This window comes from Oncorhynchus tshawytscha, linkage group LG06, assembly GCF_018296145.1.
Source record: "Oncorhynchus tshawytscha isolate Ot180627B linkage group LG06, Otsh_v2.0, whole genome shotgun sequence".
Classification (NCBI taxonomy): Eukaryota; Metazoa; Chordata; class Actinopteri; order Salmoniformes; family Salmonidae; genus Oncorhynchus; species Oncorhynchus tshawytscha.
Genome location: NC_056434.1, coordinates 30361542 through 30378426, shown reverse-complemented (window position 1 = coordinate 30378426; position 16885 = coordinate 30361542). Strand labels below are relative to the sequence as shown.

Below are 16885 nucleotides of genomic sequence, written 5' to 3'. Positions count from 1 at the left end.
CACAGGTTAAATGGATCGCTCCCATTAGCGCGCTGAGAGGACAGCTCCATTATATGAAGGAGACTGTAACTTTGAATGTCACGGTGCAACAACCCCTGAATGCAACGGTGTCTCCCAGGGAGGGAGGGTGACAATAACCATCCATGATAATCATTCCCTGTCAGGCTTTAAGAAACTTGGAATTATGACGTATGGCCTGCCGCACGCCTCAGACTTCATTACAGCGCTGTCACTTTGAGCTGCAGTCTTCCCCGAAGAAGCACCACTCGGCTGCTTGGCCTGGCCCCAGCCCGCTCCACGGCCCGCTCCCCGGCCCGCTCCCCTTATGTCTCAGTGGCATGTTTACAGGATGTGTGCACCCTGCAGATAGATGTAGTGGTGGTTAACCTCCAGCCGTCTGCACACCTACTCCTTTCTGATCTGACAAGGTGGCAATTCTCATGAGAAGAGACTGGAGAGAACGTGTGCTGTGAATGTTTACCACTGTGAGGTAGAATCAGAATGATCAAAGGTTTCAAGGTGACAGTCATCCCCTCCTTCCATTGTGACAAATTGTAATCTCTACTAGAAATATTAATTTGTTCAGTAGTCAAATGAGGGAAGTTTAATGTATCACACTATCAAAATGTTTGGCTAAAGGGACAAATGAATGGCCATAGACTTGTATACACTCTACTATGGTCTAGTAACGGCAAGCTTGTTTATGTTAGATTGCCTGTCTGTCAAGGAGAGAATCACCGACAAAGTGACCTCTGAACCTGCCCTCCAGTGGAGTAGACATACCTTATTGACACAGAGGTTGTTTCTGCCCAAAACACCAGAGCCAAGCCCACCCCCCCCCTCCCCTTCCCACAGCCCGACTCACATATTGGCTCCCCGGCCACTACCCTGTGCCACCTCCAATCAGAGGTCTCTGAATAACACATAGAGGAGGAAGTGACCTAACTGTGCACGTCTTCCTCTCCTCCCCTCCCCTGCCATGGAGCCTTTAGCTCTGTTGACAGTAATGATTTCCTCCTTTATGTCTAAGTACATTTTTGGTGTAACGATTAGTTTTCTTATCTCTAAGTGACATTGACAGAATGGCTGTTCGTGACGTGGGGAGGATGGGAGACAAATAGCTGATAGGACTGGGCCAACAGGATTCAGATACACAGGGCTAATACACAGTGCAGTGCAGGGGGATACAGGGAGACATAATAAGAAAATTAGGAACAGAAAGAGCACAAAATATGGACCTTCTTAGTTTGGTCTTGTTTAGTGCATCAGAGTGTGTCTCTTTTCAATGCTTGTGGCTTTGTGGTAAACTGTTGGGTACACACAGATGTCATGTTGCTCTCACCGTTCGCTATTATCAACACTGCTCTGGAGCATCACTATTATATTCCCTTATCATTGGGTACACCATGTTAATTCTTTAGATTCTTTCTCATCCCATTGCCTTTTCTGCAGGAAACAACATGTTGAGATGTACAGCACCAGTCAAAAGTTTGGACACACCTACTCATTCAAGGGTTTTTCTTTATTTGACTATTTTCTATATTGTATGATAATAGTGAAGACATCAACACTATTGGCATTATTCTGATGGAATCATGTAGTAACCAAAAAGGTGTTAAACAAATCAAAATATATTTCATATTTTAGATTCTTCAAAGTAGCCACCCTTTGTCTTGATTGCAGCTTTGCACACTCTTGGCATTCTCTCAACCAGCTTCACGAGGAATGCTTTTCCAACAGTCTTGAAGGAGTTCTCACATATGCTGAGCACTTATCGGCTGCTTTTCCTTCACTCTGCGGTCCAACTCATTCCAAACCATCTCAGTTGGGTTGAGGTCTGGTGATTGTGGGGCCAGGTCTTCTGATGGAGCACTCCATCACTCTCCTTCTTGGTCAAATAGCCCTTACACAGCCTGGAGGTGTGGTAGCCATGCTGGTTAGTGTCCTTGAATTCTAAATAAATCACAGACATTGTCACCAGGAAAGCACACCACACCATCTCACGTGCTCCTCCATGCTTCACAGTGGGAACCACACTTGCTGCGATCATCGATCATCCATTCATCTACTCTGCGTCTCACAAAGACACGGCGGTTGGAACCAAAAATCTCAAATTTGGGCTCATCGGACCAAAGGACAGATTTCCACCTGTCTAATGTCAATTGCTTGTGTTTCTTTTTGCCCAAGCATGTCTCTTATTCTTATTGGTGTCCTTTAGTAGTGGTTTCTTTGCAGAAAAATCGACCTTGAAGGCCTGATTCACGCGGTCTCCTCAGAACATGTGTCTGTTACTTGAACTCTGTGAAGCATTTATTTGGGCTGAAATCTGAGTTGCAGGTAACTCTAATTAATTTTTCCTCTGCAGCAGAGGTAACTCTGGGTCTTCCTTTCCTGTGGCGATTGTCATGAGTGCCAGTTTCATCAAAGCGCTTGATGGTTTTTACGACTGCACTTGAAGAAACTTGAAATGTTCCAGGTTGCCTGACCTTCATGTCTTAAAGTAACGATGGACTGTAGTTCCTCTTTGCTTATTTGAGCTGTTCTTGCCATAATATGGACTTGGTCTTTTACCAAATAGGGATATCTTCTGTATACTACCCCTACCTTGTTACAACTTAACTGATTGTCTCAAATGCATTAAGAAGGAAAGAAATTCCACAAATTAACTTTTATGAATGCACACCTGTTAAATGAAATGCATTCCAGGTGCCTACCTCATGAAGCTGGTTGAGATAATGCCAAGAGTTTGCAAAGCTGTCATCAAGGCTACTTTGAAGAATCTCAAATATAAAATACATTCTGGTTTGTTTAACACTTTTTGTTGTTGTTGTTGAAAATAGTAAAAATAAAGAAAAACCATGGAATGAGTAGGTGTGTCCAGACTTTTGATTGGTACTGTATTTCCTAGTTCTGTGGAACAGCAAGCTGATTTAATAGTGTGACATATTGGGCAGAATTGGAATTAGCCCTGCTTTTTCTACCAATTGTTTTGTGCGTCTTCAGTAAAATATCTGGAGTACAACTCATGCCTTAGAATCCTATATCTAAACAATAACCAGAGCCTGATTGTGCCAATGTCAGAATGTCTGTTTTATGTGTCTATAATACAGTTTCTAAGATCTGAAGAGAAGCCAATGAATAGCTGCCATTTTGATATGCAGTCCTGATACTCTATTTCCACAACATGAAACCAGAGAGGTTCCTTACATGGCGTTAGAGTTCTAAGTCCTCTAACCTTTCAACCAACAAGGTTTTTTCTGCCCAACACATCCATTAACACAGAGCGTTGACTCCACCACTCCCACATGGCCTATGAGGCTAAGACTGACTGCCACACTGAATACCCTGTTATTTGACTGAGATATTACAGGAGGATTACCGTTTTTTAACCTTGCGTAATGTCACAGTTGGACAGACTGTGTTTGGCCGTGAGCCTGATCAGAGAGCCCTGGCCCCTAGGTGGCTGTTTTGTAGTTGAGTTAAAATGATGTTGAATAATAAACTAGATTTATCAATATGACTCCATGTGAATAAAAGCAATAGGTCTGAAGTGTCTCTTGTGGGTCTAGCAAGATATAGTATTGCCTCACCATTCCTGTTATTATGCATAGTGTACATGACTGTACAATTTAGGATTTACAAATATAATATTATGAACATGTAGTCAAACAAATAGTTACTTTATAAATAAGGAATGCATTTACTCGAATCAATTAATAGATTTTTTTAGTCACGAATGAATTAACACTTCCAAAATAGGAGTGTTCATGGAATACATTTCAAAATAAGACGGAGTCAATTTCTATCACCAATAAGTGGTTACACGTGTCTTCAGTTCAGAATCATCTCTTAGAGAGAAAGTGTTTTTACGCTGGAGTTTGCAGACAAGACATTGAGGAACCAAAGGATACTCAGACATTTTATACATGAAAAAACAGAAACTCACCCCCCAACCTAAATGAACATTCATTTGCAGTTTTCTTGCGAAAACAAAAGAAAGGACATCACACCCAGATACTAATTACCACATTCCTAAATGTCTTCGAAACAACAGGACACAGACATTATCCCATCTGATAAGAAGTGATGTGGGGGAAAAATGGATATAGTTACATATCGGGATATTATTTTTGACAATATATCGCAATATTATTTTCGCGCAAGTTGGCTGTACCAGCACCAAAACTCAAGTATTGTTCCATCATAGCGTGTTCTTCATCTTCCTTTTAAATAGGGAGACAATTTGTTCTCAGCACTTTTATTTCCATGACTGATCAAAACTCGTCTTTTCACAGCTCTCCCTTGTCCCTCTGCAGCAGACATATGGTGAGCAATATGTTTGGAAAATCGAATCGCAATAAAATCACAATACATATACAGTAGAATCATGAGATTTGCAAAACATATCTTATCAGCACCTACGTATGGTTATCATATTGTATCGTGAAAAGCGGACAGCCCAACAGACAGATTTGTCCTGGTCACTCTAAAAAGGATATTCCATTACACATACAATACAACAACATGTCAAACTGTGCAGCTCGTTAAGAGCTATTGAAATCATCCAAACATGACAATAGAAACTAATTCAATTACATTCACAACGTCAGGTCCAGTTTTTTAATCACTTTCAGCCTTAAGGGTGAAGGGAACGAAATGCAGTCTCCTGTACTTTGCTTTTTGAAATGGTAAAACATGGTTATTTCTCTAGATAATATCATGAATCGTGACTGATCACACGCTATGATCCCACGCTAGCTAGTCCTGCACTCTTAGGGAAAAAAGGGTTCCAAAAGGGCTCTTCGGCTGTCCCCATAGGATAACCATTTTTGGTTCCAGATAGAACTCTTTTGGGTTCCATGTAGAACCCTCTATGGAAAGGATTTTACCTGGAACCCAAAAGGGTTCTTCAAATGGTTCCCCTATGTGGACAGCCGTAGAACCGTTTTAGGTTCAAAGCGTGTGATGCTGTCTCTATCACAGTCCAACAAGGTCATCATCTCGCCCCACTATAGTTTCCCCTCTCTCTTTCCGCTCCTTGGACCTGATATCAGATGTGTTTCTGTATACAGAAAGCTGACGGGCTTATTTGTTTCCCCGATCGTTGGTCTTTCCCCTCAAATGTGTCTGAAACATTGTTATCTCCTGCCAGTCGCTCTTTTTTCCCCCAACTAGAATTATTGAATCATGTCAGCCCGTCATCCCCTGAGTTTCAGCTGCAAGCTGTAGAAAAATGTGCCATTGCTTCCGCATGACATGTGGGATCTATTAGTGTGCTCTCACCCTGCAAAGCATGAGCATCCGGACCCACTGGGGCCCATGGTTGGCTGTGCGATGGCCCGCGTCGGGCTCCCAGGGCATTAGACCAGGGAGGCTCATCAGATGAGTTGACACCCGAAGGGGGGAAAGCTGAGGACTGCCAGTCGCGCTCCTTCTCCTGCTCCGCCTCACCCTCAGAACACAGGTCTGACTCACAGTGAGGTTACAGCGCTGCCGTTTCCCGCTCTGGGGAAAATAATTACTCATGTACAGACTATAGGCCTTGTGAGGTCACACGTGGGGACATTACCATGTTTGTGCAGATTTGTATTCCGGACTTGGTTTGTTTTTGTATGAATTTTTGCTATCTGGATGCTGTTGTCTGTGGGGTTGGAGCCACCTTGCCAGGGTTGTTCCTATGTGTTTTTCAGTCGTAGAGCCAGTCACACCACTGCGCTGAGCCTACATGGGTCCTCTGTGACCTCTGTGATCTAGCCGAGAGACAGACAGGAGCACTACAGGGCCACAGCAGCCCAGTCACATAGCAACACAGCCATGGTGCGCAAAGGGGTTAAGTTAGGCCTGGGGATATTGTATGACTGTCCTTAATTTACAGATTTAATGGAAGTTTTAATAAATCTGTTTCTCTCTGTTTTTCAGGTATTTCAGTAACAAAGAAGACACATACCTGTGAGTACAAACCATTTGGAAACATGTATTCAACTTGTTTGAATTTAATACCAAAACGCATAACAATATGTACATTAGCCGACATTATTGCATGATTATAATTTAATACAACATAACTCGCCTACTTTTATAAAACCACATTTTAAAATCACACACTGCAATAGGCCTATACCTTATACTTAGGATGAAAAGAAGATTAAATGAATGTTGTGTTTTGTATTACTACTGTTACTATAGTAGGCCTACTGTGTGTACTGGGAATACCGTTCTCACATCACACATTGACCTCCAACAGCAACATAACCTTATACTTTCACATTTTCTCAACTCAACTTTTTTTCATTATTGCTATTCTTCATTATTCCCTATCTGTGTGTAGAACTGGAGAGAATATTTTAATAACGCCAGAGAGGAAATTGAAATTATATGCAGTCATATGACTGTTTGAAATCATGCACTGATATCCCAGCCAGACAGTTTGCTGAAGCTCCTCTTTGTTCTCTGCAATGCTTGCAACTGAAAAAACAAAGATGAGGGTTTGTCAAGGGTTCTTTGAGAAGAGTGATTGTTTTATGTGGAACCATAGTGACCCAAAGAACCCTTTTAAGCTCTGCAATAGTTCTTTGCAGTTCAGAAAAGGTTTCTTTCCTCTTTTAGCAATAATTCAAATGTAGGGGCGGCGAGTCATTCAAATATGTTGGGGCGTGTTTTACTGACAGCTCTTTCTGTGCAACTGTGAGTGAGAGTGTCATTCCAGTTGAACTAATCTGTTGTGTTATGCTATTAAAGATTATATATATGACTATGACCAGGGAAGGTGTCTCATGAAAGACTCACATATGGCCTTGTGTCAATTTAGAACGGTTTTCTAAATCAGTAGTTCTTAATTCTCTCCTCAGGGATCCCCATCTGTTCTAGAGCCATCAAACCTGATTCAACTTGTTAATAAACACCCTAATAAAACCTATGGAATTTTAATATGGCTATTAAATCAGCATTTCAAAAAACTGAATCATTCTACAAACATTTGAGATTGTGAAAGGTTCTTTATAGAACTAAATCGTCATATAGTTTCAATAAAGAACCTTAAAAATATAACCCCAAAAAGGGTTGTAGCCACTTTTTTGGTGCTACACTACATGACCAAAAGTATGTGGACCCCTTCTCGCCGAACCTCTCATTCCAAAATCATTGGCATTAATATGTGGTTGCTGCAATAACAGCCTCCACTCCTCTGGGAAGGCTTTCCACTAGATGGTGGAACATTGCTGCGTGGACTTGCTTCCATTCAGCCACAAGTCCATACAGAGCATTAGTGAGATCGGGCACTGATGTTGGGCGTTTAAGCCTGGCTCGCAGTCGGTGTTCGAATTCATCCCAAAGGTGTTTGATGGGGTTAAGGTCAGGGCTCTGTGCAGGCCAGTCAAGGTCGTTCACACTGATCTCGACAAATCATTTCTGTATGGACCTCGCTTTGTGCATGGCAGTGTCAGGCTGAAACAGGAAAGGGCCTTTCCCAAACTGCTGCCACAAAGTTGGAATCACAGAATCGTCCAGAATGTAATTGTATTCCGTAGCACTAAGATTTCCCTTCACTGAAACTATTGGGCCTAGCTGGAAACATGAAAAACAGCCCGAGGCCATTATTCCTCCTCCACCAAACTTTACCGTAGGCATTATGCATTCGGGCACTTAGCGTTCTTCTGGCACCCGCCAAACCCAGATTTGCCAGATGAAGCGTTAATTCATCACTTCAGAGAACGCATTTCCACTGCTCCAGAGTCCAATGGCGGCGAGCTTGGCATTGTGCATGGTGATCTTAGGCTTGTGTGCGGCTGCTCAGCCATGGAAACCCATTTCATAAAGCTCCAAATGAACAGTTATTGTGCTGATGTTGCTTCTAGAGGCAATTTGTAACTCTGTAATGAGTGTTGCAACTGAGGACAGACATTTTTTACACGCTATGTGCTTCAGCACTCGGTGGTCCCGCTCTGTGAGCTTGTGTGGCCTACCACTTCACGGCTGAGTGAAGTTACTCCTAGATATTTTCACTTCACAATAACAGCACCTACAGTTGGCCAGGGCAGCTCTAGCAGGGCAGAAATTTGACGAACTGACTTGTTGGAAAGGTGTCATCCAATGACGGTGCAACATTGAAAGTCACTCTTCAGTAAGGCCATTCTACTGCCAATGTTTGTGTATGGAGATTGCATGGTGGTGTACTCGATTGTATACACCTGTCAGCAACGGGTGTGGCTGATATAGCCGAATCCACTAATTTGAATGGATGTCCACATACTTTTGTATATATAACCTTTATAAATGGTTCATTATAAAACTTTAGGATAATATTCTTTATAGCACCTTATAGGTTACATTTAGGACCTTCTGAACATGGTTCTTTATAGAACCCTCAAAAAAGTTTCCATTTAGCACCAAAAATAGTTTTTGTTGCTATGGTTGCAAGCCAAATAACCCTTATTTTGCACTCTATAGAGCAATTTGTTTTTAGTGTGTAACCTTTAGAGGCTAGGTTACCTATAAGCACTGTGTATTTCTGAAAAAGAGATGCTGTCAGAGAAATACAGAGAGATGGTTTGTGACACGGCATGGTGTTATGAATGCTATGTAAACTCAAACAGTAAGCCATCTCAGAGATTCTCTGTCTCTTTAAACTGCAGCCACACAATATTTACATTGAAACATGTGCGTGTGTGTGTGGTGCATGGGCTTCTGTGTACACATGCGTCTCTGTCTATGTGTGTATGAATGGTAGAGAAGCCCTGAAGCCTGTTCTTTCACTCTGATCATCATGATGAAACTTATGGAGAGGGAAGACCAGAGGGCTTTTCTATAAGAGCGGTCTGACTATCTCAGACTGGGAGAGCAGGGTTAGATCACTCCCTTTAAAACACTCCTAAAAAGCTGTTTTGAACATCAGAGCACAGCAGAGGAAATGGTCCTCGGTCTGCACTAGTCAGCCCTATAGCCTTCCCTTGACTGAAGCAGCCACGTAAACTGTCTCTGAAAATAATGTTAAGGTCAAGTAGATGACTGTGTTAAGGTATTTGCCCGTCTAGAGGGATGGATGAAGTGAGTTGTTTGAAGTGTGCATGTTTGATTTTCGGCCTCCCCTCCTCTGTAAGGTAAGACAAAGTCCTTTGACCCTTTATCTGATACCCAACTGCTGTCTTAATTAGACCAGAGCTAAGCACCTCTACACCGAAAGGGGTCTCAAATCAAAGAGCATCATTTAGGATTCTGGGTTCAAAGTCCTGGACAGAGGCTGGACTGCATACTTTCTTTTCAATGAGAAATATTCAAATGTGATATGTGTCAAGAAATCATCGTAAAGTTCTTTTACAAGTCAATGATTGATGTGCCGGGCAAACAGGAAGAGGCGATAGTCCCGAGTCAAAGATGTGTATGCACAGGGAAAGGTTCAAAGGCCAGTTAATGGTCAGAGACTGAGGGAAGATCTGGTGGATTGGGAGGGGAGCTCTAGTACGTCAGGCTAAGTTATAAGGTGGATATAGCCCCACCCAAAATGGTGGTTTAAGGCTGGCTACATACAGCACTATTTATGTCTCTCGAACTACAACTACACACTGACTGCCATCACTTCATTCAGTCTGTCAGTCATTCAGTCTGTCAGTCAGACCCGGCTCTCCCATAGTGGCTCCTGCAGTGGCATGCTGGCCAGTGCTGAGTGTCTGGGGTCTGAGCTGAGCAGACTCCGGAAGAAACCTCCCTCCCCATCCAGCCCAGAGATCCCAGAGACCGAGCCAATCCCTCTGTCTTATCTCTCTCCTCTCCCTGCCTGAGTGATCAGACCCCTGGAAGTTCCCTACTACGCAGCCACACCAGCCAGTCCCCTCATCAATATAAATTACAGGGGCATCTGTTCCCTGGCAGATGCTATCTCCTCTCTCCTATATGTCTGGGTGCTCTGCCCTATGAAGGTGAAATATTCTGGATGATAATAGACACTTCATTTATTGTGCTGCAGACCATCATGGCTTCTTCAGACTGTGATAGAGAATGAGAGTATATAACCGTTGTGTACATTTCACACTACATTTCTGCGTGTGCCATTTCTGACAAATCTGCTCACATACAAAAATATTGAGATTTATAAACTTTGCGCGTGTTCTGTTAAAAATCGGACCTGCCGTAGAATTGTGTGTGCATGAACGAGCATTTAAACGGTGTCTGTAAAATACCTCTAATCACCTTTTATTGTGACAGTAACGCCCTTTATTTGTTGTATCATTTGGAACTATTGGCATGTACAAACTATGATTTGTTATATTTAGTTTATCAATAGGTTATTGGGTTTATATGTACTGCCATGGTAGACTATAGAATCTGAGATTAAATAGGCAATGTCACACTCCTATCGCACAGCAATACTGTAGCCTATCCATACTGTCAAATATTTTACATAAGCTACTGGTCTATTAACTGCGTTGGCATAATGTTTTCATCTTTAAGCAGTAATTTATGCTGTATCTGGAAAAGACTGTCAGTTTCTGAAAGAGAAAACAATGGCAAATTGTCGTGGACCTGTCAGCAGAACGTTTGAATTCAACAATGTTTTGCATCGACTTTTCCCCCAACCTAAATGTGAGGGATTGCCCGCAAATTCTTTAACATTACAGTAGGCCTACTTACAGTAGTTAGTTTTGTTCTACTTTACGTTAAAGTGTTTTTTATAGTGCTACTGATATTCATTACTGCTTTTTTGGGAGAGAACAAACAAGCCGTTCCACTGTACACGTGGCAGTAAAAACCTAACTTCAATGTAATCATCTGTTGTTAAATTTGACTGTATACCGGTATTATAAACCACACTGCCTGTGATATTGCAAAACTTGAAATAGATATAGACAATCAATTTACTAGACCCAATTAAATGAGAGATGGCTCCTTCTGGAATAGGAACCCTTCACGGGCAGAGGTGAAAAGTATGTTGTGCAATGGTTATGAAATTAAAATTAAAATAAATAGGAAAAAGATTCCTGTGTCAACTTATTTTTTATAATAAAAATAAATCATAGATTTTCACACATCTCACTAACAGCAAATGGTTGTGTTCTTGTTAAGGTTTTCCTACTAAGTTTTTATGAATAAACTTTTCTTCATATCCCCCATTTGCACAAAATACTTATTTGCCAGCTTGCAATACAACATTTCAACCACTAGCAGATATGTGTACGCCTGGTCAAAACTTAGAAGGGAGGTGGGCACATTCTCACATCAATAATGGTTTTTCTTTATGAACTTTTGCATGCACATTTTTGGGGGTATATGTTGTGCCTCTCACTCCATCCACCATTAGGGGTGGTCCAACTCCAGCAGGCCATGTAACTCTTACCACAAAGCTATAATTCTCAGTAAGGAATCAAGTATGGTTTTCCTTGACATTTTCCCCGCCAGCTTTATAGGCTGTGTTTACATAATGCTACAGCAAGGCAAAGTGGGCTGCAGAACGGCCCTAAATGGCTGTTTGGCAGCTGTATTTAAACAACTAAATGTTGAGGTACTCAAAGCAGACATTGAAGTGGAATTTAAATAAATAGTGGTCAACAGTCATGCCATCAAGGCACATAGCATTGTGTTAAATATCTTCTTTTGCATGTTTTTACAGTATTGTGATATTAATGAAATATTTGACATTACAAGGAGCACCACCAACTACAATAATTTGTCACGCCCTCCAGAATGCCTACCTGTGATATGATTAGTTGGTGTTAAAATATGTTGAGGGAGATGGTGTAGACCTGTGGATCAGATGGACTAGCCGATTATACAGACAGATTAGCGTTCTCACCTACAATCTCCCATCAGCAGACTGAAGCTGCTCGCTCTCTAACAGCTCTGATAGGACCGACATACCAGCCAGATAGCTTGTCTTACCATGCTGCTCTTCCTCTCAGAGAGAAGATCTCCTGATTACCCATGGTTAATCCTCTCACTTCAGCTCTCCTGTAATGACAAACACATAAAAATGCACAGAAAATGTACACCTAAAGGGTTCTGTTTGTGGATTATATGAAATGTTGAAACATTGTTACAGTGCATCTGTCGTATACTCTATTCATATGGATGACTCCATTGATTTCGTAAGATTCATTGCGCGGGGATATTTGTCCAACTTTCTTTGGATAACTCTGTTGTCACAGTAAATACAGTAGGCCTGGATAACACTGTTGGCAATAATATTTTGTTCCTATCATACTTTAGCAGGTTGGAGATCCATACATACTGTATGTCTTGCATGGGTATAGAATTTCCAGTGGGAGGCAGTATCACCGATATCACGGAGCAGGAGAGGAGAGGAGAGGAGAGGAGAGGAGAGGAGAGGAGAGGAGAGGAGAGGAGAGGAGAGGAGAGGAGAGGGAGGAGAGGAGGAGAGAGGGGAGAGGAGGAGAGGGGAGAGGGGAGAGGAGAGAGGAGAGAGGAGAGAGGGGAGAGGGGAGAGGGGAGAGGGGAGAGGGGAGAGAGGAGAGAGGAGAGAGGAGAGAGGAGAGAGGGGAGAGGAGTGGAGCGTACTACAGACTATACAGCCCAGACTCATAAATACAATGAGTGCGCTCCAGAGTGTTTATCTCCATTGTGACAAGAGGCAGCCTCCACTAATTGAGAAACATGGCCTCGTCCCTGCGTCTTCATTTATTTACCTGCTCTGTGTATTGAGTTGCTCTCCTCAGAGATACGCAGACAGACACGGTGATCCTCTGTTCAACTCAAGCACATGATTTAGACATCACAGCACACACAGTAGACCTGAAAACTGTCTGGAAAATAGCGAATCTTGAGGTTGGACCCAGGTCCAGAGACGAGAAACCAGTGATTAAGGATAAACATAATACTTTACTGATAGACAGTAGCCACAGGATCACAGTACACTGGCCCGAACTGACACTCGAACAGCGACAACCCAGTGGTTGAGTTCGGCAGTGTGTTATCAGAATATTCCACCCAGACGAGGAACTTGCTCCAGTTGCTGGACTGAGTGGAGACGAAACACCAGAGTACCTCCTCCAGCTCCTGGTTGGCCCGCTCAGTTTGCCCATTCGACTGTGGGTGGAGAGACTCAACGAGGAGAGACTCAACGACGCCCCCAACAGGGAGCAGAAGGCCTACAGATACCGTGCGACAAACTGGGGCCCAAGATCTGAGACAATGTCCTATGGAAGTCCGTGGAGTCGAAAGACATGGGTTATCATGAGATCAGCGGTCTCCTTCGCTGAGGATAACTTGGGTAACGCGATGAAATGGGCTGCCTTGGAGAGATGATCGACGACCACCAGGATAGTGGTAAGCCCTTGGGATGGAGGTTACCCTGTGATAAAAGTCTACAGACAGGTGATACCAGGGCCGGTTGGGGATGGACAGAGGTTGGAGCAACCCAGCCGTTCGCTGTCGTGATGACTTGCTTTGGGCACAGGTGGAACATGCCGCATCTCACATCCTCAATCATGTTGGGCCACGAGAATTTCCGCCTCAGGAACTTCAGTGTCCGATTAACCCCTGGATGCCCAGTTATTTTAGATTAGTGCCCCCATTGTAGTACTCGAGAACGAGCCGATCTCGGAACATAAAGTCTATTAGTGGGACCTCTGCCTGGGTCAGGTTCTCGGTTCTGTGCTTGTCGTACCGTGGTCTCAATATTCCATACCACGGGAGCCACAATGGTTGTCGATCCTGATTGCCAATGATATCAGGGACTCCAGGTCCTCTCCCAGTTCCCTAGAGTCCAGTTCATCCTTGATGGAGTTAGACAAACCCTGATGGAAAGCGGTGACCAGGGCTTCCGTTTTCCACCCTCTCTCGGCGGCGAGGGTGCGGAACACAATGGTGCGGAACTCAATGGCAATGTCAGCCATTGGTGTTGAACAGCCGGCTGGCCGCTTCTTGTCCGCCGACTGGGTGGTCGAAGACTCGGTGCAATTCAGCAATGAAGGCTAATATGGAGTTGTAGGATTGTGGCCGCGGTTCCCACACCACTGTTGCCCACACCAGGTCCTTGCGCAAGAGGAGAGCGATGATGTAGGTGATCATGGTCCAATCGGTGTGGAACTTGGGGGACTGTAGATCGAACACCAGAGAACACTGAGTGAGGAACCCCTTGATCCTCCCGAGTGACCAACATGGGGCTGAGATCTTGGGTTCCCGGTGCAGCTTCCCTGGAGGAACTACAGCGACGCCTGTAGCACTAGGCGATGAGACTTGGGCATTGGCACCTCCTGGGTTGGGGCTGTGGTTGGAGGAAGTTGGTGAGCGCCCGGTATTTTGGAGAGTTGTTCTTGCTGCCACCCCAGCAGTGCTCCTTGGTGGGTTACAACATTCCTGATATATGTGATCTCTGCTGGGTCCATGTTGGAGGCAGAAGCTTGTTGTGAAGTGGTAAGGTTGGACCCAGGTGCAGAGATGAGACCAGACAAGGAATCAGTGTTTAAGGAAAAACATAATACGTTACTGATGAGCCGCAGGATCACAGTACACTGGGGGGAAAAAACGAACAAACACTAAGTTTAAAAAAAACTTGCTCGTGAAACAAACACACACAGTAAACAATTCAACCTTCTGCAAAGGACCACAGAAAACAAAACTATTTCAACAGGAACACAAAAATGAAATAATAAGACACAACTGAGTCCAATAAAACTCTCTAGGGCGGTCTCTGCCACCCTCTGGTGCCAGGAGGAACCATGACACTTGTTATCATTAAATGTATCACAATATAGATCCATATGCTATTGTAGTTTTAGCTAATGCCTTTGAAATGGTAGGTATATTTTACCAGTAAATAGATGTACTACTACTACTACTACTAGCACCTACAGCTGAAGTCAGAAGTTTACATACACCTCAATTTACATACACATTTAAACTCAGTTTTTCACAATTCCTGACATTTAATCCTAGTAAAAATTCCCTGTTATAGGTCAGTTAAGATACCACTTTATTTTAAGAATGTGAAATGTCAGAATAATTGTAGAGAGAATGATTTATTTCAGCTTTTATTTATTTCATCACGTTCCCCGTGGGTCAGAAGTTTACACACACTCAATTAGTATTTGGTAGCATTGCCTTTACATTGTTTAACTTGGGTAAAACGTTTTGGGTAGCCTTCTACAAGCTTCCCACAATAAGTTGGGTGAATTTTGGCCCATTCCTCCTGGCAGAGCTGGTGTAACTGAGTCAGGTTTGTAGGCCTCCTTGCTCGCACACGCTTTTTCAGTTCCGCCCACAAATGTTCTATTGGATTGAGGTCAGGGCTTTGTGATGGCCACTCCAATACCTTGACTTTGTTGACCTTAAGCCATTTTGACACGACTTTGGAAGTATGATTGGGGTAATTGTCCATTTGGAAGACCCATTTCCGACCAAGCTTTAACGTCCTGACTGATGTCTTGAGATGTTGCTTCAATATATCCACATAATTTTCCTTCCTCATTATGCCATTTATTTTATGAAGTGCACCAGTCCCTGGTGCAGCAAAGCACCCCCACAACATGATGCTGCCGCCCCTGTGCTTCACGGTTGGGATGGTGTTTTCGGCTTTGCAAGCCTCCCCCTTTTTCCTCCAAACATAACGATGGTCATTATGGCCAAACAGTTCTATTTTTGTTTCATCAGACGAGAGGACATGTCTCCAAAATGTACAATCTTTGTCCCCATGTGCAGTTGCAAACCCTCGTCTGGCTTTTTTATGGCGGTTTTGGAGCAGTGGCTTCTTCCTTGCTGAGTGGCCTTTCAGGTTATGTTGATATAGGACTCATTTTACTGTGGATATAGACACCTTTGCACCTGTTTCCTCCAGCATCTTCACAAGGTCCTTTGCTATTGTTCTGGGATTGATTTCCACTTTTCGCACCAAAGTACGTTCCAACCTAAGTGAATGTAAACTTCCGAAACTGTATATTTACCACAACTCCTGGTGTGTTTGACACGACCAGGTGATGGATACCTCCCCATTTTAGAGACACTCTTATCCTTAGCGACTTATAGGATCAATTATCAATCAATCAATCAAATTGTATTTGTCACATGCGTCTAATTTTAAAAGGTAGACCTTAGAGTGAAATGCTTACTACAAGCCCTTATCCAATGCAGTTTTAAGAAAAATAAGTGGTAAGAAAGTATTTACTAAAATAATCTGAAGTAAAAAAATAGAAAAATAACAAATATTTAAAGAGCAACAATACAATAATAGTAGGGAGGCTACTGTGCCCCCACACAGGTCATTGTGCGGGGGCACAGGTTAGTAGAGGTAATTTTCTTAGTGTACTCAGATAGAGTTCAGTGTGTCAAATTGGAGGGCCTGTTGTCTGGACCTCTGGCAGTCTCTATGGGGGTGCCACAGGGTTAAATTCTCAGGCAGATTTTTATTTTACTAGGCAAGTCAGTTAAGAACAAATTCTTATTTTCAACGGCCAAGGAACAGTGGGTTAACTGCTTAGTTCAGGGGCAGAACGACAGATGTGTACCTTGTCAGCTCGGGGATTCGATCTTGCAACCTTTCGGTTACTAGTCCAATGCTCTAACCACTAGTCTATGCTGCCGCCCCATCAATGATGCCCCATACCTGCCCGCCTGTCCAGCATCACTACTTTGGACGGTTCTGACTTAGAATATGTGGACAACTACAAATACCTAGGTGTCTGGTTAGACTGTAAACTCTTCTTCCAGACTCACATTAAGCATCTCCAATCCAAAATTAAATCTAGAGTCAGTTTCCTATTTTGCAACAAAGCAGCCACTCATGCTGCCAAACATACCCTCGTAAAACTGACTATCCTACCGATCCTCGACTTCAGCGATTTACAAAATAGCCTCCAACACTCTACTCAGCAAATTGGATGCAGTCTATCACAGTGCCATCTGTTTTGTCACCAAAGCCCCCAATACTACCCACCAATGCGAC

At 43.2% G+C, this 16885-nt stretch overlaps 1 protein-coding gene across 2 annotated transcripts in view; it reads left to right on the top strand.

Annotated features, from left to right (window-relative positions):
- The window catches only part of LOC112252394 (RAR-related orphan receptor A, paralog a), a 263172-nt gene that overhangs the window by 158696 nt on the left and 87591 nt on the right, over window positions 1-16885 (top strand). For both annotated transcript variants that reach the window (XM_024423573.2, XM_024423572.2), the window contains one exon: window positions 5920-5949. In XM_024423573.2, the coding sequence (XP_024279341.2) occupies window positions 5920-5949 (30 nt within the window). The remainder of the gene's footprint in view (window positions 1-5919; window positions 5950-16885) is intronic.